At 44.9% G+C, this 23,810-nt stretch overlaps 1 protein-coding gene across 4 annotated transcripts in view; it reads right to left on the bottom strand.

Moving 5' to 3' along the window:
• The window catches only part of Ncoa7 (nuclear receptor coactivator 7), a 127,631-nt gene that overhangs the window by 20,575 nt on the left and 83,246 nt on the right, over positions 1 to 23,810 (bottom strand). For 3 of the 4 annotated variants that reach the window (XM_005389157.2, XM_013516644.1, XM_005389159.2), the window contains 3 exons: positions 23,448 to 23,632; positions 17,375 to 18,420; positions 16,190 to 16,358 (listed from right to left, as the gene is read on the bottom strand). In XM_005389157.2, the coding sequence (XP_005389214.1) occupies positions 16,190 to 16,358; positions 17,375 to 18,420; positions 23,448 to 23,632 (1,400 nt within the window). The remainder of the gene's footprint in view (positions 1 to 16,189; positions 16,359 to 17,374; positions 18,421 to 23,447; positions 23,633 to 23,810) is intronic. The other variant, XM_005389158.2, reaches the window with a different exon arrangement.

The following is a 23,810-nucleotide window of genomic DNA, read 5'->3' as shown; positions in this document are numbered from 1 at the left end:
AGGCCACTACTTCGGAGTGCGGAAAGGGTAGCCTCAGCCACCTCAGAAGGTACAGACAAGAACATATTTTAGTAATGATTTACTTATTTAAGAGCACTGCCAACAAATACAATTAGGATACTACACTGTTTTCACAAATATTTCTGTTCGGGAAGCAAAACCAACCCAACAAAAAAAGCGGTGATTTGGTCGAAATCTTGTAACGGCAAGCAACAAGTATTAAGTAATCAGCAATACCGATGGTGGGTGGACACGGGAACATCTCTGAAGGGAAGGATGTGTCTGGATGGCCCTGCACCACACCCACACTGAGGGAGGCTCCCTGGCCAGAGAGGAGGGTGACAAAAAGGCCTGGGGCAGATTAGTCTGAGGGAAACAAAGGCTTTGTTGCTATGGTTACAAGAGTGGTCCAGGTAAAAGATGCTCAAAACCAGGTCCCAGGCTCCACACGGGCACGGGAGAAACCAACCACACACTCTCAGCAGGAAATCATCCAGCCAGCCAGGCTAATTGCCTGGGCACCTGGACTTGGCCTAGGAGCCCTGTTTAATGATGAACTTGGCTGAGTCACAGTTCTTCTTCAACTTCGAGTCTTTACCTTCAACACAAGGCTCCCGCAGGGCTTCACCCCAACGGATTCTGTGTTCAAATCACACACCCTGCGCAGCAGATAAGGTTGTCATCTCTGAAGAAGAAACTGAGAGAAAGAAACGAGACAAGCTTTTGGAAGGCAGTGCTTTACTTCACAGAAAACGAGGCCCTGCAGAAGGAGGGAGAAACAGCAGCAGCAGCTAACTTTCACTCAGAGAGTAGACAAGCTTGTTTACTGTCACTGTGAGCCATACTGCTGTCGTTCCTACTCAACGGGTGAAGACGCAGAAGCTTACATGAGTTAAGTGATGTGAGTAACACAGCACTGGGAGGGAAGAGTATTTAAAAAAGAACCACGCTGTACTACGTACAAGTACGCATTCCCAAGGTGACTGTACACTGCACGTACTGCAAACACACACCAATACAAACATAAGCAGCACCGCACATGAAGGGTCGTGCCAGCACGGTCTGAAGCACTGTGCCTTGCATTCCCTATGATCAGTCTCATGGCCCTGGGTATGCTATGCATCAAAGCCTGTCACTAACAGGCTGTAAGGGCTGAGAGAAAAAACCCGATGGGAAATCTAAGAGCTGATGCTTGGAACAAGACATTATTCTACCATTCATACCTTCGGTGTACAGACTTTTTATTAGGAAAGATTCACCACTAGATATGGTGGAATTTACTTTATTGTTGTTTTATTCTATAAATACATTTTTTAAAAGATGGGGTCTTGGTAAGTTGCCCAGGGTCGTCTTGAACTCTTGGACTCAAGTGATCTTTCCACCTCAGCCTTCCAAACTGTCATGACAAATCAGTATATGTAGCACCCGTACTCTTGCAAAAATACAGTTGTAGGGGTAAAAAAAAAAAGCACACAATTCTAAGTCAAAGACCCCAGTTCCCAAACTGGTTTTAGGTGTTACGAGCTGGAGGCTTCAGCAAAGTTCCCGGATCTCCCTGAGCTTCCAAAACAATACGACAATCTATGGGAGTCAGTAGCACTGAATCTGCAAGGATGTGCATTCTACTTTTATTCATTTTTTTTTTTTTTATTCACCCAAATTGTGATAACACATTGATGTTGTTTTTGTTTTTGTTTTGGTACCAGGAATCAAACTCAGGACCCTGCGTTTGCCAGGTAGGCGCTTATGCCGCTGAGCTGTATCCCCGGCCCTGGGGATAAAAGCATTCTACTTTTAAACACATCTTTTAGAAAGTCCCTTCTCTGTGGTGACCTTCCGGAAATCCTGGCACCACACCAGTCAGTATACTTGACAAGATGACCCAGGGGCGGGTGAGGCACTATTTGCCGGTCAATGGTCTCAAGATTAGGAGGAAAAGAATCTGGGACAAGCACCTCACCACATAAGCCATAAACACATCTCACTTCAAAGTTCTAAGCAGTGGGGGCTGGGGGATTGCTCACTGGAAAGCAAGTGTGAGTGTCTCGGTTACTTTTCTCTCATTGCTGAGACAAAATACCTGATCCCCAGAATTGAAGAAGGAAAGGTTTATTTAGCTCACGGTTTGTGTTTCAGTCCTGCTGGCTCCAAGGCCGAGTGGCACATGGCTAAGGGCAACCATTCATGGTGGAGGAAGATAGCAAAAGCACCAACAGTGAAAGGGGAGGGGCACCAGCAAGCCTTACACTGTACGAGGCCACCCACCCTGCTACACCCAGTGCAGGATGGGTGTAGCACTCACATCCATAATCCCATTGAACCATGAGTCAATCATAAACTCTAGAAGCTGCCCCATGATTGCATGAGGCTTTGGGGGGAACATCTAGACACAAACCGTAACAGTGAGGCCCAGGGTTCAGTCCCCAACATTCAGGCATGCACACACACACACACACACACACACACGCACACACGCACACACACACACACACAAGATGACATGTAGGAAAGGAAAGAAGAGAAAAATAACAGGACCTAGAAAGTACTTGAGCACAAGTGCATTAGTCTGCAGGTTGTGTGTAGATTTTAAATTGCTGAAATGCACTTCAGTCTAAACCCTTTAGAAGTTCCATTCTGAAAACAGCCCCAGACGCCCGGCAGGGCAAGGCATTCTTCATTACAAAGGTGCTGTCTGAAAACTACCACCTTTTCAAATCCAATTCAGGGTGTGGCCAGAAATCTTTCTGTGAAAAGGCAGTCTGCCTTGCCCTGCAAGGTCACTTCCAGTTCCAATATTCTACAACTCCATGCGAAACCACTGGTCGGAACAACTCCCTGGAAAGCCAGTTTTCAGTAACGCCCTGGTACTGTGTCCATTCTAAAGAGTCTCAGGGTGTCTTTCCAAAGAAAACTTACGAAGTACCAAGGGAATATACTTCTTTGGCTCTATTGTATGACCATGTGGCTATAACTAAGAACATTGTATTGTGCACTGTCGCCTCTTTTATGCAGAGGAAAACATTCTCAGGCCTCAGAACATGGCTATAATTGAATGGCACAAACCCTATATATAGTACATGACATTTTTCCCTAAACCAGAGATGGGGAACCTGTGAGAACTTTCACTGATAACGAACAGCTGGCTGCAGCACCTGTGCCACAGATTCACCATCACTGCCCTATACCAACTGAACTGTGATCAAGTTTAACTTACATTAAGCATGGTAAGAGATCCGCAACAGTAACTAATAAAATAATTACAACAATGTACCGTAATAAAAGTTAAGTGAAATGTGAGCCTTTTTTCTCTCTCTCAAAGTATTTTATTTATTTATTTATTTATTTTTTTGGTTTTTTTCTGGTACCGGGAATCAAACTCACGACCTTGCACTTGCCAGGCGGGCACTGTGCCGCTGAGCTAAATCCCCAGCCCCAGTATTTCATTTTTTAAAAGTGGTACTAGTGTAGCACGTGCTTGCAGTACACAACGATTACACTCCCCGTGGGGCATCGGTACATGCACACAAGGCATCTTCATTCTCTGTCATTCCCCCCTGTCTCGGTCTCCTTCCCTTTGCAAAACATCTACTCAGTTTCCTGTTATCTCTGTAAAACATCTCATTGTACTGTGTTCACCTTCTTCTTGCAATGATGTAAGAAGACACACGCCGACGTCATGAGATGAGGTGAGGCAGGTGACACGGGCACTGTGACGTGGCGCCAGGCTGCCACGGAGCAGTCCAGAAGGAAAGCCGGGAGAGACTGAGCGGTCCCGTGGTGACCCACACTACCGAGGGGCCGCGCCGGCAGCACACCGAGCACAGACATACTGGACAAAGGGGCAGCTCACGTCCCAGGCACGTGACAGTCCCAAGACTTCCCCATGCTACTCAGAACGCCATGCAACTTGAAACTTATGAAAGGGTCCTTTCCAGAATACTCCACTTAGTATTTCAGAACCACGGTTGATTAAACCTTGGAAAGTAAAACTGCAGATAAAGGGGAATCACCGTACTTGGAATTTGCAAATAAGTGCCCCCCACCCACATTTCACAATGTACACGTACATGAAGCCAGCATGTGGTATACCTTAAATATATACAATTTAAAAAAATTATCTCTTCTACTTTCATACGGCTGGAAAAATGACACCTCTTTGTTCTGCTTTACCAAAAATAGTACTAAAGCTCTCTTAAGAATCACTGCTCAAAATAACATTAGTATTGATTAAAAAAAGCAAAAGAAAAAGGTACTACAAGTTATAATAATACCAAGGCTGGGGCCTGGGGCTGGATTCTGTAGACAGGAATCAGAGGCAGATTCGTACATTTTGGACTGCTGGACTTCTCCTTTCTTAAACAGTAGCCAATACTTAAAAACTGGGGAGACCTGACACTTACAACCTACATTTCAGTATTTTTTTAAAAAAAGATGAGACGGAGGTAGAGAGGTTCACAGCTCCCAGGCAGGGCTCTGCCCGCACCCTGGTCTCAAGCCCCCGCCCCTCATCTTAGCCTGGCTCCTTAGGCACTGAGAAACTGGGACCTTCCCGCAGATGTCAGAAACTGCGAAGAGTACCAACGTGCATATGTAAGTCCTCTGCTCTCCTAGATACACACACCCACGATAATTTACCTTTTAAATCACCCACAGTAAGGGAGGAACAATAACTAAGAATACAACAGAACTAGAACAACGTACTTCAGTCAAAGCTGCGTGGGTAGGCTCTCTCTCAAAGGACCGTACTACTACTGTACAGTTCAGACCCCCACTGACCACTGCAAACTGAAATCAGGGACGGGAAACTTGGGAGGAGGGGGCTACACCACCGCTGTCTCTGCGTACTTACTCCCAGACGCTGTGCGTGACACCCATGGGCGGGGCTGACCGGCTCGCCGCGGCAACAGCCCGGACTACCTCAGCTACCCCGCGGTGCTCGCTGGCTTGTCCGCGCTGAGAAGCGCCTGCTTGTCAAGGGGGCCCTTTCTCAACAGCGCAGGTCTCCTCGGAGAGTCAGTGATTAACTCCAGACGCTGGCCAAGGCTGGTTACTTAACTGACCAAGGGGTCCTGCTTCATGAGGCGTTTCTGGAAGGTGACGGAGTTCTACAATTTTAATGAGTCCAAAGACCAGGAAAGGAATGAAGAGCAAGGAATGCAACTTCGAAATATGTTGTTTTTAAAGAACAGGTGTGAACATACCTATATATATATATATAAATGACTAATAAGCATCGTTTGTTCAGTAGTTTCGCAAAATTGGCGAACTACTGAACAAATAGGAAAGCTAAATAGGAAAGCAATAAGACAATTCCTTCTGGGATTGCTTTTGGAGAACTTTTGGCTTTTTCTTCCTTTACTAGCAATAGTCTCACCTTAAAACAACAAAATGACAGGAAAATGTGGGCTTGGGGCGGGGCTCTGGGGTAGAAGGGTTCAAAACCTGGCACAAAGTAAAAACAGACTATGGAATGACATAATACTTCAAACCACAGGGTTTGTATTCTGGTACTTAAAAACCACAGGGCTTGTATTCTGACCTGTATGCTGGGCTGAGTAGAACCAAAATTGTTCCAGAAAGCATCAGACTTCAAAGAACATTCAACACCGTGGCCCTCCTGGCATTGACGGTCATTAAAGACTCTAATTTTGCCCTGATTCCACGGAAAGCAAGATGAACTTTGATCCAAAAACTACACATTAACTCCGGTGAAAGATTTCATGCTAGCGAACTAGTTCAGCTGAATTCATTTTTTTTCTAAAAAAAGTGTCTTAAGAATAGCTGGGTCAGCCTTCATGAAGGCTTTTAGGACTTGGATATCTTTCCATTGGGAGGTGAATTTAATACAAAAATCAATTTTTCTAGGAGCTTGCTTATCATTATTAAAGTAATGCATGCTTCGCTAAATGCAGGCAAGGAGAATATCCAATGGAGGACAGGATACTCTTTTAAGTAACGTAATTTACTTAAGTAAACACGGTAAAGCCGTATGTTCCTTACTACAGTACAGCACTATCACACTGATCAGTGCAAGGGGAAAAGGCTGACAGGCCGCAGCGATGCAGTGAATTACAGTTAGTATGTGAAAATTTTCTTCTCTTTGCTTTTTAACTACTTCCTTCAATAGTCAGAAGTCTGTATGTTTTAGCTAGGAGAAATAATGAATACATTACTATTTAACTATGGGCTCATTTACACAGGTATGCACCCAGCTGACACGGAGGACTACGTGGAGTGTAACAGACGCCGTGGTGTTTCGGACACAGTGTCCTAAGAGTTGGTCCACGCCCTTAGGAAGCTTACAGTACAACAGGAAATGGTCACATCTGTAAAAGGGCATAGAAAGCGCTGCGACAGAGGGGGAGACAGGGAAGGGCATCCTAACTAGACAGGGGCCATCTGGAGAGGAGGCATCTGAATAATACGTGTCTATAGGTAATGGACAATCTGGGATAGGGGGACAAAGCCAAGGATCCCAAGAAAGTATTCCACGAAGCCAGATCTGAATTTCCTATAGTTGAAACATGGCCTCTGTCTATACCAGGGTCAGCACAGAAGCAGGAGGTCAAGGGATGCTCTGCGGAGGGAGTTGGCTGGTGCGGGGCGGGACTCCCATGGGCAGGTGGCTGAGGACAAGCATTGGTCCTCCTGCGGGCTTCTGGGATAGTGGCTGAATTGATTATGTTGGAAAAAACGAGATGAGTTGCAGGGACAGAATTACAGATAACCGTAGAAGAAGAAGCCCATTTGAGGACACGGTCAGCCTTAAGTTTGACCCAAGCATGATCCAATTATTGAAGACCAGTAGGTATACACGCGTTTGGGGCTATATGCTAGACAGTTCTCCGAATGATTAGTATGGAAGAGAAAATCAGATTACAGGTCTAGGTAACAGTCCGTATACACACTGAGAAAGAATGAGGGTCACTAAAGAGAACACACAAAGCAAGGGAAGCAGAGGAAGGAGGAGACTGGGGAGGGATGGTCGAGAGCAGGAAGGAGGTTGTCAAAGGAACGGGGCAGTCCATGGTATTAAATGGTATGGGACGTTCCATAGGAAAAAAAAAGAACAAAATGATCTCTCATCTCTCACAGTGTAGAGGATGCCAGTAGATTCGAAGGATGATCACTGCAATCCAAAGACGCAGGGGACTGAGGGAAGCAACTGAGGACCCCACTGTCTAGCGCCTCCTAGGTGGCTTTCATGTCAAGGCCGCATTTAGCACCCACTGAGCTAAGCCTCACGTTCGTGGTTAGCTCCACTCACCTTCACACTTGTGAAGCAGAGTAACTCCCTCCACAGGCTTCAGTGCCCAGCACTTCCGAATTGAGAAAGGCAGGCGGCTCCTGAGGGGGAAAGGGCACAGTCTCCCGGCCCCTCCCCAGGGCCTATGTGTGTGGCCACCCGTCTAGGTGTGTTAGGAAGTGACTGTAACTGCCGTTCCAGGCTGTACTAGTCTGAGGATCAAAGAATTTTCACAGGAGTGAAAAAAAGGAGACGCACATGTATATGAGGACACAGTGTGTGAAAAAGTGAGCGAGGTCTTTCACTTGTTCGGCTGAGTCCTGAAGTGACCAATGCAGCAAACCTACAGATTCAATCACACCCGGGCAGTGCTGGAAAGGAACGGCTTTCACCATAGAGGCTTAAAGTATTTGTGTCACACTGTAGTAAGACGACTGCTGAGGACGTACACAGCGGCACACACCTGTAACCCTACCCCTCGGGAGACTGCGGCGTAAGGATGAGATCAGGGCCAGCCCGGGCCACTTAGCAAGAGCCTTCCTTAACAGTTGGACGTACTACTGAGCCAACACTAGAATCATCCTGCAACCACCTACGAAACATCTACTGTCAGAAAACAGAAAAACAGCAACAAATACAGAGAAGAAATTTCGATCAAGCCTTTATTTTCATGCAATGTTTTGATTAGACCACCTGAACTCTATTAACGGGAACCACAATTTCCACCACTTCTGGTCTCCGTGTTCACTGAAGTACATCCGGCCAGACGAAAGGGACTTCAAACGTCCAAGGAGATGACACCTTGCGGCGACACTGCATTTTCATTCCCTCACTAGTGAAGAAGTGACTCTGGATGTATAGAGTATGCCCTCCCCAACTTCCTCCGTCAGCCTGAATACGAACATAACTGACGTACAGACTTCCAACTGCCTGCTCTGGTGGAGCAAGGGGGCTCGAAACCTAATGATTTCAGAATATCCTGGCTGAGCGCTGGCTATTTTCAGCGAGATGCTGAAACTCAGTGTGACCCCGCTTCCTCACAAGGTAAACGGGGAACGACATTATGTGCCTCCCCGAAGTGGTGTGTGGGGGAAATGAGGTAACTCACGCAAAGTGCCACCCCACCTTCTGCGCCCAGCTTGCCCGGGGGGCGTCCATGGGGGTCCTCCGCCTGCCCTCCTAATCCTCCAGTTGAGACCTGGGAAAACTGACAGTTGAGCTGATGAATTAACCTACGTGACATTCCCCCCATCCTGCTCTGCATGACGAACGCATTCCAGGAGCACCTTTGCAGAAGTAGGTGCTCACCCAGAATGACGTGATGCATTTCATAAGGATGCAATTCGGGCATCAGAGCCCATAGCACTCACTGCTTACAGTGAGTAAGATTTCAGATGGGTGGCATGTGACAAAAAGCTTGTGACTTTTAGGCTTTGTTCTGAATATTCCAGAACTAAGGTTGCATGTTTATGAAAAAGAAAAAGATAAAAAGACTTAAAAATTTGATTCTTGGTTGGGCATGGTGGTGCACATCTGTAATCTCAGCACTCAGGAGGCTGAGGCACAAGGATTACTGTGAGTTTGAGACCAGCCTGGGCTGCAAAGTGAGTTCAAAGCCAGCCTGAACTGTATAATGAAACCCTGTTTGTTTGTTTGTTTGATATTTATTTATTTAGGTACCAGAAATCGAACTCAGGACGTCAGGTTTCCATACAGAACATGTCATTAAAGGGTCATTAAAAACACCATTTAACTCGTACAGGGAGTTAACACCATTAACACCATTCAACTCCTACAGCAGCCGTGGTGAACCTTTCAGAGCTTCCAATGGTAACGCACAGCCCACTGTGGCGTGCAGGCCATGGGCTCCACCACTGTCCTAGCAGATACTCCATGCAGGTGTTTAAGGCAGCACTGTTTATAACAGCAAACAATCAAAACAACTGCATAACCGAAGAGGGGCCTGGTGAAATCAACCAGAAACACTGGATGGTGCTACTGACACTTTGTATGCACATCAAAATGCAGCCTGTGAGACAGAAGACGTGCGCAGCATGTCAAGGAGGAAAACGCTGACTGTGGAACAGCCTCTTCGCGCTTGCTCTTGGGGGATCTGTACATTCAAGGGCTGCTGAGACTGTCTTAGCATAACTATTCTAGAGCTGGAAATAAGAGCTCATGGCCCTTCTCGCTCCCTCCCTCTCATTCTCTGAGTTTACTTATTAAACCAATCACATACACTAATTCAGTGTGGATTAAACATTTATGCATCTCTTGGCAATTCTATACAATTTCTGCTATTTAATACCACTTCTATCTTGTTGATCTTGAAAGGCTAGTTAATGTGAAATCAACTTATAAAACATTTCAGAGATGAAGAGACCATGAATAATCAGGGAAAAAAGAATATTTTAATTGGAACAGGAATTACTGATTCTTTAAAATTTATTTTATTTGTTTTTTAAGATGAGACTTTGCAATGCAGCCCAGGCTGGCCCCGAGTTTGGGATGATCCTGCCTCGGCCTCCAGAGGCAGGTAGGCTACAGATATTTCCTACTGAGCCCAGCTGCCTCTTTCTATAAAAGGAAATAATCTCTTAGAATTGAGAAAGAAAACAGAAAAATGGACAGCCATACTATTTTTGATACAGAAGAGTACCTAAACCTATGGAATACAATCATATGCTGTATCAAGTCTCCAGAAAGAAACAGGAACTATTTCTCATAGCTTTTCCCAAGGCCCTCAGGGCCTTGCCTTACCTACCTAGAACTAGCGCGCTGCCTGCCTGGAAGTACGCACTTAGTAACTGTTCTAATACGTTCTAATTACTGAGCTTCCACCATGACCCATTTTTCAAATTAATAAATTATATTTTAAGGGAAAAGAACACCTGTCCAAGGCCCCATGTGTTCCAGGGATTTTCTGTGTGTCTGCCTGACTCTGAAGCTCAGTACTATACCCTCAAATGTAAGCCTCTTCCAGTGCAGGGGACAGTACGGTTTTCTTTCTTTCATTTTTTTTGCATTTTGAGACAGGGTTTCATTATGCAGTTCAGGCTGGCGTTGAACTCACTTTGTAGTCCAAGCTGGTCTCGAACTCCCAGCAATCCTCCTGCCTCAGCCTCCTGAGTGCTGGGATTACAGACATGCGCCACCATGCCTGGCTCTCAGTATGGTTTTCTTAAAATTCACAGAGTTCCCAGCAAAAGCTTAAGGGCTTATGCAAAGACAAGTAGCTGAAGCAAATTCTTAACAGTACAGTAGCAATGACTTTATAGCTTGTGGTTCTCTATTCATTTAGTGTTACGTCCAGGTAACACTGGTGCTCTTGGGGGAATAACTTGTTTTATTATTACATTAATAAGGAAGTTAAAACTTTCAATGGAAAGTTTTAGCAATGGACTTTTTATGAAATTTGGGCTTAGTGAAGCAAACAATTTATTCAGATAAGTAAATTCGATTAATACAAATCAAGTCTAAGTCTTACATACAGAGTCAAATTCCTCCATCACGCAGCTACTGTGGTTCACAGCCATGTTCAGCTTGGCATGGGATCGGACCAGGGATAACACTGGAGCCGGGCTTCTCAGTGGGAAGCAAGTCTGCCATCCAGAGAACAGCCGGCAATGTCAGCGGACACCTCTGCCTGCCGCAGCCGGAGCAGCCGCTGGTATGCAGTGGGAAGAAGCCACGGACTGCTCAGAACCCTGCAGTTCACAGCGTTTCCCCACGACCAACAGCAAGGAACTCTGCAGCCGCAAATGCCACCAGGGCCACGCAGAGCAGCCCTGGAGAGGTGCGCGAGTGGGACAGCCCTAACCCGGAGCTGCAGACCTCGAAGTCTCTGAGTGTCACGTGGGGACTCGTGAAGTTTGGGTTCCAAACGTTTTATTTCAGATTTCAGGATTTTGGATGAATGACGGTTGCCCGGTAAAGTCTATGCAAATATTCCAAAATCCAAAAAACTGAAATATGAAAACACCTCTGCTCCCAAGTACTTCAAATAAAGGATTTCCAACCTGTACTAGATTATGAAAAGTGAGTGGAATTATCCATTTCTTCATGGTTAAATTAGCACAGGTCTTCCCGGTGTGTGAGGGTTTTTTTTTGATACCAGGAATCAAACTCAGGACCCTGCGCTTGCCAGGCAGGCGCGTGTGCTGCTAAGCAGTATCTCTGGCTGGAATTCTTAAAATACTGCAAATGTCCCAAGCCCACCAGCATCATCCTCAGATGCCCGCGAGTCATCCCTGATTCTGCACAGTTTTAGGGTGCAACACACTTGCTCCCCGGGAGTCTGAGGATGGTGTCAGGCGTGCTGCGCAGCTGCTGAAGAATATCTGCTAATGCAACTGGGTTCAGGGCGTTCTTAGATCTTCTGACAGCTCGGACCAAGGTAAATACAGTATTGTGTGTTCGCGTAGTTTTTAACTATTCTACACTTTCAACTTCTAGTATCTAAACTCTAACAATTTCTGCAGAGGGGAAAAAAAACATCATCAAAAACAATCAAGCTAAGCAGATGCCCCCTCTTTGGTGTACAGGATGAGTCAAAGACACCTACCCGAAGCAAACAGGCTGTCACATCTCTAAGGCCAGAAAGGAGGCCCTGTAGGCTGGGGAGCGAGCCACTGTGAAGGTGACTTCACCCCGCTACTGGCTCACCAACAGATGCACAGGGCCGTAAGAGGGGAGAGCAAGTGGAGACATTCAGATCGAAGTCGCCAGGAACGCAGAAATTATCTGAGGGAGAAAACCACTGGGGGCCACTTCTTAGCTCCCCCCAAGGACATTGTTGGGCTCTGAAGAATTTCATAAATTGCAGTAAAAATGAACTCTCTTCCTGTGCACCGGGACATCCTCTCCACCTGTCCCCTCCTAAATTAAAACTAAAAAGTGGGCTCCTTTAGGGCATGTAGAGATGGAAATGCAAAAGGGAACCATTACAAAAAATGTTAAAATCTGTATCTAAAAAACTATCATCACTGACAGCAGTGCAACATAATACTGCTGAGGAAATTGGTTCATTAATAATTAGCTCAAGAAAGAAAACTATTTGCTACTAAAACACTGCCAGTCACAGACACCATAAAATACAGTATAATGGAATTCAACAAGTGACCTACTTTACAAAGCTCAGAGAAACCTCTTATATAAGAGGTCCTATTCCAGCTTTGAAGATTTCTCCTGGGTTAAATGACAACAAAAAGAATGACACGATAGTGGGATTGCTACAATTATGCTGTAAGATTGCTTGGTACATAAAATTCTCATTAAAGGCAATACAATTAAAAATATTTTTCTAATACTATAAACAATACATTTTCCTAGTACAAAGGGATATATGCAATAGGTGATTTTCCTGAAAGAGGATGAAAGTCCACATAACCCACAACGTGGTTGAAACTTTGGTGCTTGGTTTGTCTCATTCACGAAAGCAGAACTGGCCTAGATCTGTAAGCTATGGCCCAGCTCAAGTGTTTTTTTAAAGGAGGCCAAATAACTTTTTTTATTGGTACAGGTTTATAATACATACATAATGATTACATTCATGGGGGCCAGAACATGTACGTAACTTAAATTATTTTTATTTCTCCTGTCACTCCCTTTTCTCCTCCTCCTCCTCCTCTCCTTGGGACCCCTTCCCATTTGCAAAAGATTTCTCTCTCTGTGGCCTGTTGTCCATTTTTCATATTGCTTTTCAAATTACTTATACTTTGGGTTGCTCACGTACGAGAAGCTGTTGTTTTTTTTTTTTTTCTGTACTGGGAATTGAACTCAGGACCTTGCACTTGCCAGGCAGGCGCTGTATCACTGAGCTACATCCCCGGCCTGAGAAGCTGTTATTCAAGCTTGCACATCTGATTATTTCACTTCACATAGTGGTCTGAAGGTACATTTTCTATAAATGACTCAAATGTGTCCTTCTTTATGGCACAGTACTACTCCACTGTATGGAAATACCACATTTTCTTTGTCCAATCATCTACTGCTGTTTATCTATAGCTATCTATCTATCCTGTATATATCTTTTCCAGGATTTTGTTATTAGGAGTTTTGCTGCTATAAACATAGCACTTTTAATCATAGGACTCCAATTTCAACAGGCATTCAGAAATTTACATGGCTTCTGTTCAAACATTTAAAAATAATAACTGAAGACATACATCTTTTTCCTGCAGTATGCCTACTTGAAAGTCTCACTGAGCTCCTGTGGGGGTTGCGGGCACAGGTAAGGGAGGACGTTACACAAGCGCAAAACTAATAATGAGAAATGTCCATGTTAATGTGGGTTTATGTCTAAGAGAGAGAAGAATTGTTAACAAATCCAATAGTAAAAATCCTATTACTTTCACATTAAAATGTAATTTATTAAAAGTGAGACAACTCTCCTGAGGGGAACACCATTCGGGGGTATAATGACCCAGGAGGTACTCTCGCTTGGAATCCAACTTTGCTGTAGGAGAGTTCATGCTAAGAGAGCTCGCTGTGATCGGAGCTCCGCCCAGATGACAGTGTTCTATGAACAGTCAGGAGAGGAGAGCTGTGCGGCTTTCACGGTCACAGTGAACTGCAAGGCTGCGATGGCTTGCGTCCAGATGCCCTCCCGAAGCCACAAGCACTCACAGACGGGGCTTTTCTGGGCTGCCTGGACCTCAGGTGTGATACTGGAATTCAGCGTGCGATGCTGGGAGTAAGAGTGCCTCACCTGGGTGTGGGTGGCACGGCCCAAAGGGCTGGCAGCCCGGCTGGAGTGCACGTAATAGGAAGGAGGCTGCTGCTTCGCTGCTTCGCTGCTTGCTGCCTTCTGCCTGCCGTGCGCTGTTGCTCCTCTGCCCTGTGTCTGCCCTGAAGCCAGCTGACTGGGAACCGAAACCTCTACAAACTGTGAACTAAGTAATCCTTTCCTCCTTTAAATTTGGCGCTGGATACTTTTTTCTCAGGAAGGAGAAAAGTAACCAAGGCACCCGTCTTTCCTAAAGGCATTTTCTATTCTACATATACAAAAGGAAAATAATTTTCTTTTTTCTAAAAGAGTATTTCCTACTCTTTTATTTTTTGAGACAGGATCTCAGTATGTGAACCAAGCTGGCCTTGAATTCCTTCCTACTGCTTTTCTAAAGGGAACTATTTAATTATTTTTCTTATAAAGACATCTTCAGTGACGTGCTGCTAACAAATTTCTGTGACACTATCTCTGCCCACTAGATTTTTCAAAGAAGCAGTAAAATCTCTTCTTTGCAGAGATTTAAAAGCACCGCTCGCTCTGTCCGCATGCCTATGTTCACTGCAGCACTTTCCCAACAGCCAGGGTGTGTACACTGCTAAGTGCCCAGCGACGGGCGGACACAGCAAGGAAACGGGGTGTGCAGTGAAATCTTGTCACTCATAGCAACGCGAGCAAGCCCGGAGGCATTACGTTACCTGAAATAAGTCGGATACAGAAAGAGAAATATGAAATGTTCTTACTTACATGCAGAAACTAAAGTGGTTGATCTCGTAGAAGTAAAGAGTAGAACTGTGGTTACCAGGACGGGGTGGTGTTTGGTACAGGTAGAGAGGGGCTGGTTAAGGGACAAAATTACGAGGAACAGGAGGAATAGGTTCTAGTATTCTACAGCATGTAGGGTGGCTGCAGTTAGCAACAATTTACCACGTTTCAAGCAGCTGCAAGAGAGGATGTTTGAAGCTCCCCAAATAGAGATGATAAATGTTTGTATGATAAATATGCTAATTTTTTGTGGGATCATCACATAGCATTTACATATATGGAAATATCACAGTGTACCTTATATAAAGGTGTATAATTATTATCATGTATCGATTAAAAAGTAAAAATTAATAAAGACACTGATCTCTCTAAATGTATACAGCCCCTCAGCTCACTGAGTAAGAAGCTCCTTCCACAAGGCAAAGCATCTGCAGTTTCCTGGTGCTCTAAGCACTTTAAAAATTGTGTATGCCACCGAGGTCTGGATAAGAAAATTGTGGTACTTTTATGTAATGGAATATTACTCAGCTATAAAGAAAGATAAACTCGAGGCCTTTATAGGTAAATGGTCACAACTAGAGACCATACTCACAAATGAAATAAATCAAACCTGCATGTGCAAGCATTGCAATGTTTCACTAGTGTAAAAGCTGAAAGAGTTAATTTAAGCTAGGAGGTATGATAGACATTGTGAAATGATAGGGAAACAAGGGTAAAGGGCAACTGGGATGTGGGAAAAGAGAAGGGAAAGAAGGAGAAATTTTGTATGTATGTATATACAGGATAGTTACCATAGTTGTTCTACCGTCTTCTATTTCTTTGCTGAAAGAAACTGTCAACGAGTCCTTGATTGATCAATATTGCATGTCTCTGTTTTCATGAGAAAGCACTTTGAAGATATCAATATGTAATACAACAAGCATTGTTCATTTCCTACCACTTTGTTTGTAACTCTGTATTGTCTGTACTGTTCTTTTGCTATTTTGTAAAAGGTTGTCTGTTAATGTTTTATTTTTAAAATAAAAAAAATAGAAAATAAAAATAAAAATTGCGTACGCCCCATCATGCTTCTCTAATGCACTCAGATGGGTTTCAATGCACTCCACGCGTTCCTTTATTCCTAAAGGAAGAGCGCTTCCAATGACTGGCCCTGAGAATATCTGCATCTCCTTCTTCCTAAAATGAGGGTGTAAGGAAAGTGGTCCAGCACTCAGTACCTGTGAGGACTTCAGACTCACTGTACTATCAGCTCCATTATCAGAAAGCCACTCAGTACCCTTCTAGAAACTCCACAGCCAGCCATTAGGAGAATGCTCTCATCCTGAAGAAAACCCACTGTCTGAAGATCAAGGACACCGTGCAATGGGATGAATGGGCTGCAGGTTCTCTGCAGCCAAATGCTCTGTGCCCCTCTCCCCTGCCCACAGGCTCTCTGCATAGCATGCACTCACCTCTCCCGAGGCACCGCAAACCAGTACTCAGGCTGCTTCCTGCGTCGGCCGTACTGCTGGACGATGGCGGCGGTGTGAGTGGCAAAGGATTTCCTCATTGGCTTGCCCACTTTGATGCACAGAAACATGGGTGGGGTCTTGCTCTTTTCTTCTTTTGAAGGAAGGATATCTGTATCGCATATGAAAAAGCTGTCCTCAGTATGGACAACATTGGAAATGTAAAACTTTTCTATGAAAAAGCTGTCCTCAGTATGGACAATATTGGAAATGTAAAAGTTTTTAATTTACAAAGAAGAGAGTTGCTGGGTGTGGTGGCACAAGCTTGTAATCCCAGCACTTGGGAGGCTGAGGCAGGAGGATCATTGCAAGTTCGAGATGATCCTGGATTACAAAGTGAGCTCCAGGCCAGCCTGAACTGCACAGTGAGACTCTGTCTTAAAAAGACCAAAAACAAAAGAAGAGTCTGGTCCTCTCTGAACAGCGGAAAATGAAAGCATGTGGCAGGAACACTGTGCAGCAAGGTCAGACAGGACGAATAAATTCTGCATCAAAGGAAAAAGCTCTGCAGTTTCAGATGGGGGTGCATCAGACGAGGTGCTGGATGCTGGAGATAAGCATGAAGACTAATACAGCGCAAAACTGCAGGATCCTGACAGCCCACAAGTACACATACCAATGCAGGACTCCCGGGTCCGATCGTGCCACGCTGCAATTCCATTTAGAATTGAAATTTCTTAAAAATCATTTCAGCTGGGTGTGGACATCTGTAATCCCAGTACCTGGGGGGCTGAGGCAGGAGGACCTGGAGGCCAGCCTGGGCTACACAGTGAGTTAGTTCAAGGCCAGCTTGAACTATATTGTGAGACCCTGTCTCAAATAACTGAAGAAAAAATTTTAAAACTCTTTTAGATTTAGAAATTCAGGCTAAAAATGGAAAAGTACTTGAAAGATTTTTTTTTTAACAAAATAAAGAACTTTTGTAATAGAAATCAACGTTATAGTTTGAGTTCCTAAACAGATACCATACTTTATGAATTTGCCTTCACGATTACTGCTACCAGTGAGGACTCATTCTATGGAGAAAACATTTTTCTCAAGTAATTGTACCACCCTGGCTGTTACAGACGCAGGTTTTAGAAAGCCAATTACGCAACAGAAATATGGCATTGAAGAAAAACGGATTACCTTCGATGGGCACCTGAATCCTCTTTAACAGCCATAACTGAATTTCAGATTTACTGTCCATTTGGGCGCCAGGGCAGCTGTTGTCCGGGGTTGGTTCCAAAGCGGAGTCTAGAGACTCTTTAATCCTGTTTTCTCCCGCACCAGTGTCCACTTTCAGAGCAAGAGGCGCTCTCTCTTCTTTCCGGGTCTTATCCGGTTGCTGAGTGCTCTCAGCTGGCAGATCGCCTGCCCGGAGAAGGGAGCTGCTAAGGGTGATGTCTATCCCCACCGGTTCAACACTTTTGCCATCACTCAATTCTGCCATCTGCGAATTTTCAGACAGCGGTGGCCCTTCTTTATTCTTATTTAGGTAATACTCAATGAGTTTAACTTTATCTAGATCTTCATGTATGTTCAGTGAGTTTTCCACTTGGCTTTCTGGGAAGCCAGATTGCTTGTCCACTTCCGGCACTGTATCTTGCTTCTCGCAGGTTTCTGAATCCAGGGTCCCTTTCAGTTCAGCATCGCTCTCTGCGGCCAGGACACTGAGAGCCGACTGCACCTGCATTTCCACAGCGCAAGTGTCTGTTTTCGACTCCGTCTTCTTCCGTGCCTCTGGGTCAGCTGAAAGGCACTCCTTCAAGGTGTCCCTTTTCTCCTTTCTACTCTCCGTCTGAGAAGAAAGCTCTTCCAAGTCCACAAAGTCCTCATCTTCCCCTACGAGGCAGTTTTCTTTGGCTGTAGATTCAAACTTAGGGTGTATCTCTGAAGGTTCCCTGCCCAGTTTAGTCACTGTGGGAAATCCACCAGAGGTCTCCCTGGTGGGTTCCAGTTTCTTGAATTTCCCTGATATGGAGCTGCCCGTGGGCTCTGTCTGTGCGTACTCTGTGGATTTCTCCGGGGAGCCTGCTGACATGGAATCTGAAGTCCCGGTCCTCTCTCCGTCCTGCTGCCGTTTTTCCTTATTGATGGACTTGAACTTACTGAATGGGTTGATGTCCCTTTCTGAAGCCAGATCTTCCCACTCTCCAGGCCTGTACAGAGGACAAAGATCCTGAGGTCGGTCACTGTGGGGGGGAAAAATGGCGGTGCATATGGAATGTTAAAAATAAAACCAAAGATGAGATGAAGGAAAAGCAAAACATAACACAAAACCTCAACCAAAAATCAAAGTGTGAATATACCACAACTCAAATTTAAGTTAAAATGATGTTGGGACAAGAAAATGAGATTGAGATCGATTTCAAAACAAAACATAAGTCAACTGAGAGAAATGGCAACAAAATGAACCATGAATTGCGTATCTTAGTAGAAGCACACGGATGTTTTGGAAGTTACATATGATTGTGGAGGTGGTGCCCACAGGATTTTAAATGCAGAGTAACAACGCTTCCAATTTTCATGACGAAAAGGACAAAGAGGAAATACTTCAGTACCATTGATTGAAATTCCTTAAACGTTCAAAGCCTTTGCTTTTTACACAACAGTGCAGAAAACAACTGCGTTAATTCTGAAAGGCTCACTGACTTTGCAGCAATTTATTTAATTACTCTCTATAAAATTACTGACCTTGAACCATGACTTCGGGTTTCGGGGCTTAGACTTGGACGCTTCCAACTAAAAACTCCTTGCTTCTCCCAAAGACGACGCAAGCAGAAGCGTCCGTTAGTGTGGTGGGTAGACGTCAGTAGTTCCACGTTACAGTTCATTTACAGGTAAGTAAATCTTATCAAAAAGCTCTTATAATGCCTAGCTGATTTCTTAGCTATATGTTTATTTTGTAACAATATAACTTCACTTTATAGCAATGGACCACCTAGTTTACCAATGTCCTGGGTGCAGTTGGTTATTTTTCCTTAATACCACATGCCTTTTTACATAGATTTGAATTATGCAAAATCTTTACTATGACACATATTCTCAATTCATATTAAATGGTCAAGAAAAATATGTATATTTTGAACTATGATTAGAAATGTCATAAGTGACCCCACATTTCCACTTACCACTGCTAGTTAGTAGCGCCACTGCTGGGTTCAAACACAGAAATATAAAACCCCTTTAAAAATAACATTTTCAGGGCTGGGGATACAGCTCAGAGGCACAGTGCCTGCCTGGCATGCACAAGGTCGTGAGTTCGATTCCCGGTAAAAAAAACTAATTTTTTCAAGTTCAGAAACAACACTGTATTCTAAAGAAGACCAGATCATTTTACAAGTAACATTTTATTACTTTGACTTTAAAATAAATGATCACAGCAATGAAGCAGCCAAGTATAGGATGTTTTTCAGGTTACATGAAAATTGTCTCCCTAAGATTATTTTATAAATCACTTACATGAAATAGCTAGGTTTTTTCCAATAGACAACAAAAGCCTACATAAAACTGTTAGGCTCTGATAAACACCTTAAACAGCTTTTAAAATTCATCACTCAATTTCTTAAGTACCTACTGAGCCACTAGGTGCCATACCCTAAATGCAACCGTGACAGGGTTTGCTCTGCAGGAACTCAAACATACAAAACATTGTGTCCAACGCTCACAGCCCAGGAGATACTAAACATGCTTCTGTTCTAGTCAGGATGGTGCAGTGCAGTGTAATCTCCATGTTGGAACTGGACACTTAATTAGGCGTATTAAAGGGTGAAAGCAATCCTCCAACAACAGCAAAAAACCAACAAGCTCTTCACGTATTTGATAAATAAGCAAAGTTTTCTTCTATAAACATGAAAGAGCCAAGCCGCTCTTCTCATCTCTTTCTTCTCTACTGAACATGACCCCCACTAAGAATATATACGGCTTCCCTGAAATCACGATGCCTCTTCGATGACCTCGCACTCTCCTCTCTTCTTCTACCTGACCCAAGCTGCCAACTTCCTACTTGGAACTATTTAGCCATCTGCCCTCTCCATACTGCGGCTGCCGGGCTCCGCCACGCCAAGAACGTAATGGCGTCAGCTGGCTCAGTTGTTAATGAGTGTTTCCCCAGACTTAGCCCGACCACACCTCATGACGATCAGTAATCCCTTCAGTTGTTCCTTCCTACTCTGTGGCAGCTGGAGTAACAAAATCATAAAAATACAAAATGTAGAAGTGAGGATGGAGAGACTTTACACACATCTCTCTTAAAAACTTTTTACACAATGTAGCTAGAAATGTATACTTGTCATTAAAAACTTTCAGTAATAGTAATACTAAGCAATTTTAATTTTCTGTTTTGGAGCTTTTGGGACAATCTCACCATGCAGTTCAGACTGGTCTCAAAATCACTAAATGGTCTGACTGGTCTCAAATTTACAGCAATCATCTTGCCTTAGCCTTTCAAGTGCTGGGAGTACAGGTGTGTGCTACCACACCTAGAAAATTCAACCTTTTAAGCAACTGATGAGCTGGGTGTGGTGGTACACACCTGTAATCCCAGCACTCACGAGGCTCAGGCAGGACTATTGTTCTAAGTTCAAGACCAGCCTGGGCTACAAAGTGAGCTCAAGACCAGTTTGAACTGCATAGTGAGACCCTGTCTCAAAGAAAACAAAAAAAAACCCCAAACAAAAAACAACTGACGAAATTCTGAAGATAATATAAAGTTCATTTCATATTGACTTCCCTCATCGGTCCATATTGCTTATTGGTGCAGTATGATTCATAAGACCAAAAGCCTTTTATATACCGGCACTGACGGCAGGAACAGCATGAAAATAACATCAACAAATTAGGAACCAATTATAAGTTTTTTCTTTTTTTTTTTTTTTTTTTTCTCCAGTACCAGGAACCGAACTCACGACCTTGCGCTTGCCAGGCAGGCGCTTTGCCGCTGAGCTAAATCCCCAGCCCCTAGTTTTTTCTTTTTGAGACAAGGCCTCACTACGTACTCCAGGCTGGCCTTAACCGCCCTGTGATCCTCCCGCTTCAGTCTGAGTGCTGGGATTGCAGGCGTGCGCCAGCACAGGTAGGAGCCAATGCTAACATTCTCCCATCTCTCACAGCATCACCCCTGCACCCCGGGTCATTAAACACAGTCTGTGTGAGACTACACATTGAGAGACTTTCTGTAAAAACAACTTCTGCTGTATGGCTCAGCAGGATCTGCAATACGGTAGGCTGAAGATGTCCAATAGTTCTCTACGTTAGAAGACATCAGCAGGTATGAAATGCCTGCACTTGTTTGGCCATCCTCCAAACTAAACTCTTCTTTACTACTCTTACTTTCTTGGCTCTTAGTGCACCGGCCAATGTTTAGTGCATCGTTCCCTTTACGTCCTCTCCTGTCCTCATCTAGACCCCAAGGGAGGTAGGTGGTCCAGCCCTCCCAGGGCTCTCACGGAGCGTGGCGTGCACTGCTGTCCACAACGCCACTGGATTATGACTCCTGCGCAGGCGTTCGCGGTACCCAGTGCAGTGCGGGTTCCTCAGGGCAGAACCCAGCTCACTCCTCTCCAGCCCTTGTATAAAATGCACATGCAGCACAAAACCTTAATCCAAAACTGCACTCTTCTGCTATGACACACCTTCGACCACTCAGGTAACAGGATTCCCACGGATGCCCAGAGAACTTCAGATAGGAACCACCAGGGCAAAAACAGCAGCCTACACGCAGCAAGCACTCTACTATCTCCTAAGGGTTAGGGTCGATGGACGCGTGTAGCTCTATAAGCCAAGGAATACCATCTACTTCCGTTTACCACAAGGAAACCGAGGCACTAGCGTGAGGGTCGAATCTGGCCACTGCGTGGTGCTGGGCTCCGTCATCACACAGCACTGCCTGGCCGGCTGAACCCCTCAGTGAACACCAGGCAGCGGAGTTCAAAAAACTCAGCACCCCACTCCTGGCAGAAAAGCAGTGGTGTGGGCTCAGGACAGGGCTGAGGAGACGCAGGGCAAGGCTCACTGGAGTCCACCGGAAGCGGAAACAGGAGTAGGAACCCCAGGGACTGCTGGGATCCTCCCCTCGCTCCGCCTTCATTTCCCAGTATCCTGAGGGCCAGGTTCTGGCTTGCTGTGAGGACTCCACTGCCGTGCAGTCACCGAGGTCACTAGAGGTGTCTGCTGCGGACATTTACGGAGAAACTGACAGCTGGAGACAGGACGGCCAACTCCACATCAGTGCCCCCAGCTCCATGACTTTTTTACAGGGAGCTTTTACTTAAAAATTATTTTATAATAAATCCAGCCTCGTAAGACCAAAGTAATCAGCTCTAAAGTAGTCTTCCTCCACATTTCACAGAGGAAAACAAGGAGCGTGAAGACTCTTCACACCATGCAAGGCATCTGGCTGCAGCAGAGGGGGTCGCGCTACCCACTCAAATCTCTCCTGATGCGGTTTAAGGCAGACACTGGTGAGGAAGACTGCCTGATGGGTAATTTAACTGAAGGCAAACACAACGCTTCCTAATAATTCAACCCAAATGGGCTGGGCGTGGTGGCATACACCTGTAATCACAGCACTCAGGAGGCTGAGGTGGGAGGATCACCTTGAGTTAGAGGTCAGCCTGGGCTACACAGTGAAATAAAAGGACAATCTGGACTACACAGCAAAATTCTGTCTCACAATAATCAGAAAAGAAAAATCCAACCTATAAGGAAATATTCTTTTTTAGATAATCAGGGTAAGTTTCCTTCAGTGAAACTGTATATCTTCCTTCATGAATTTTATTAAGAACATGCATTACTTCAGAAAAATAAGCCCAACAAATATCATTTTTACTAGTGGTAGCTGATGGCTTTTTTTTATTTTTTGCTTTCATCTTCTTATGTTCATCAATGACTTTTATTGCTTCCACTTCTATTTATTTATTGGGTTTTCTTGAGACAGGGTCTCGCTACACAGTTCAGGCTGGCCTTTGAACTCACTATGCAGCCCAGGTTGGGCTCAAACTCACAGCGATCCTCCTTCCTCAGCCTCCTGAGTGCTGGGATTACCAGTGGGCACCAACACGCCTGGCTCATTCTTCTGTATTTTAAATTTACCACTTCTGTTTTCTGTCTCCCAGTTCAGCTCTACGCAATCCCTGCTTCCACAAACACCCTGCTTTTACACTCCATTGTGTTCTCCTGACACCTCCCCTTCCTGGGAAAAGAAAGAAACGTTTCTTACGATGGCAGGGCATCTTTGATCTTCATGTGGGAGATGTCATTGTACAGAGCGATGGACACGACCTCCTCCATGGGGCAGATGAGGCCATACTCCTCACACCCGTTCTCGATCACCAGGGGGTCAGACTTGTGAGGGTCGAACATGATGTTGTTGGGGGTGACAATCATGACGCCTCCGACCACACCCTGCAGGACAGAGGACAGGACACAGCTGCTCTGGCAGAGAGGCTTCCGGGAGCCAGTAAGGAGCTTCAATCCACCCACGCGGCCCCTCCCCCGACTCTGTGAGCCCTGTGCCCTCTGTACCCATCACGCCCTGTGAGCACAGAGGCAGAGTCGGACCTGTGTCTGACTGTGCCGTGGC

This window comes from Chinchilla lanigera, unplaced genomic scaffold (assembly GCF_000276665.1).
Source record: "Chinchilla lanigera isolate Chin_1 unplaced genomic scaffold, ChiLan1.0 scaffold00035, whole genome shotgun sequence".
NCBI classification, from domain to species: Eukaryota; Metazoa; Chordata; class Mammalia; order Rodentia; family Chinchillidae; genus Chinchilla; species Chinchilla lanigera.
Note: the sequence above shows the minus strand (reverse complement) of the source record. Positions and strands in the feature narration are given on the sequence as shown.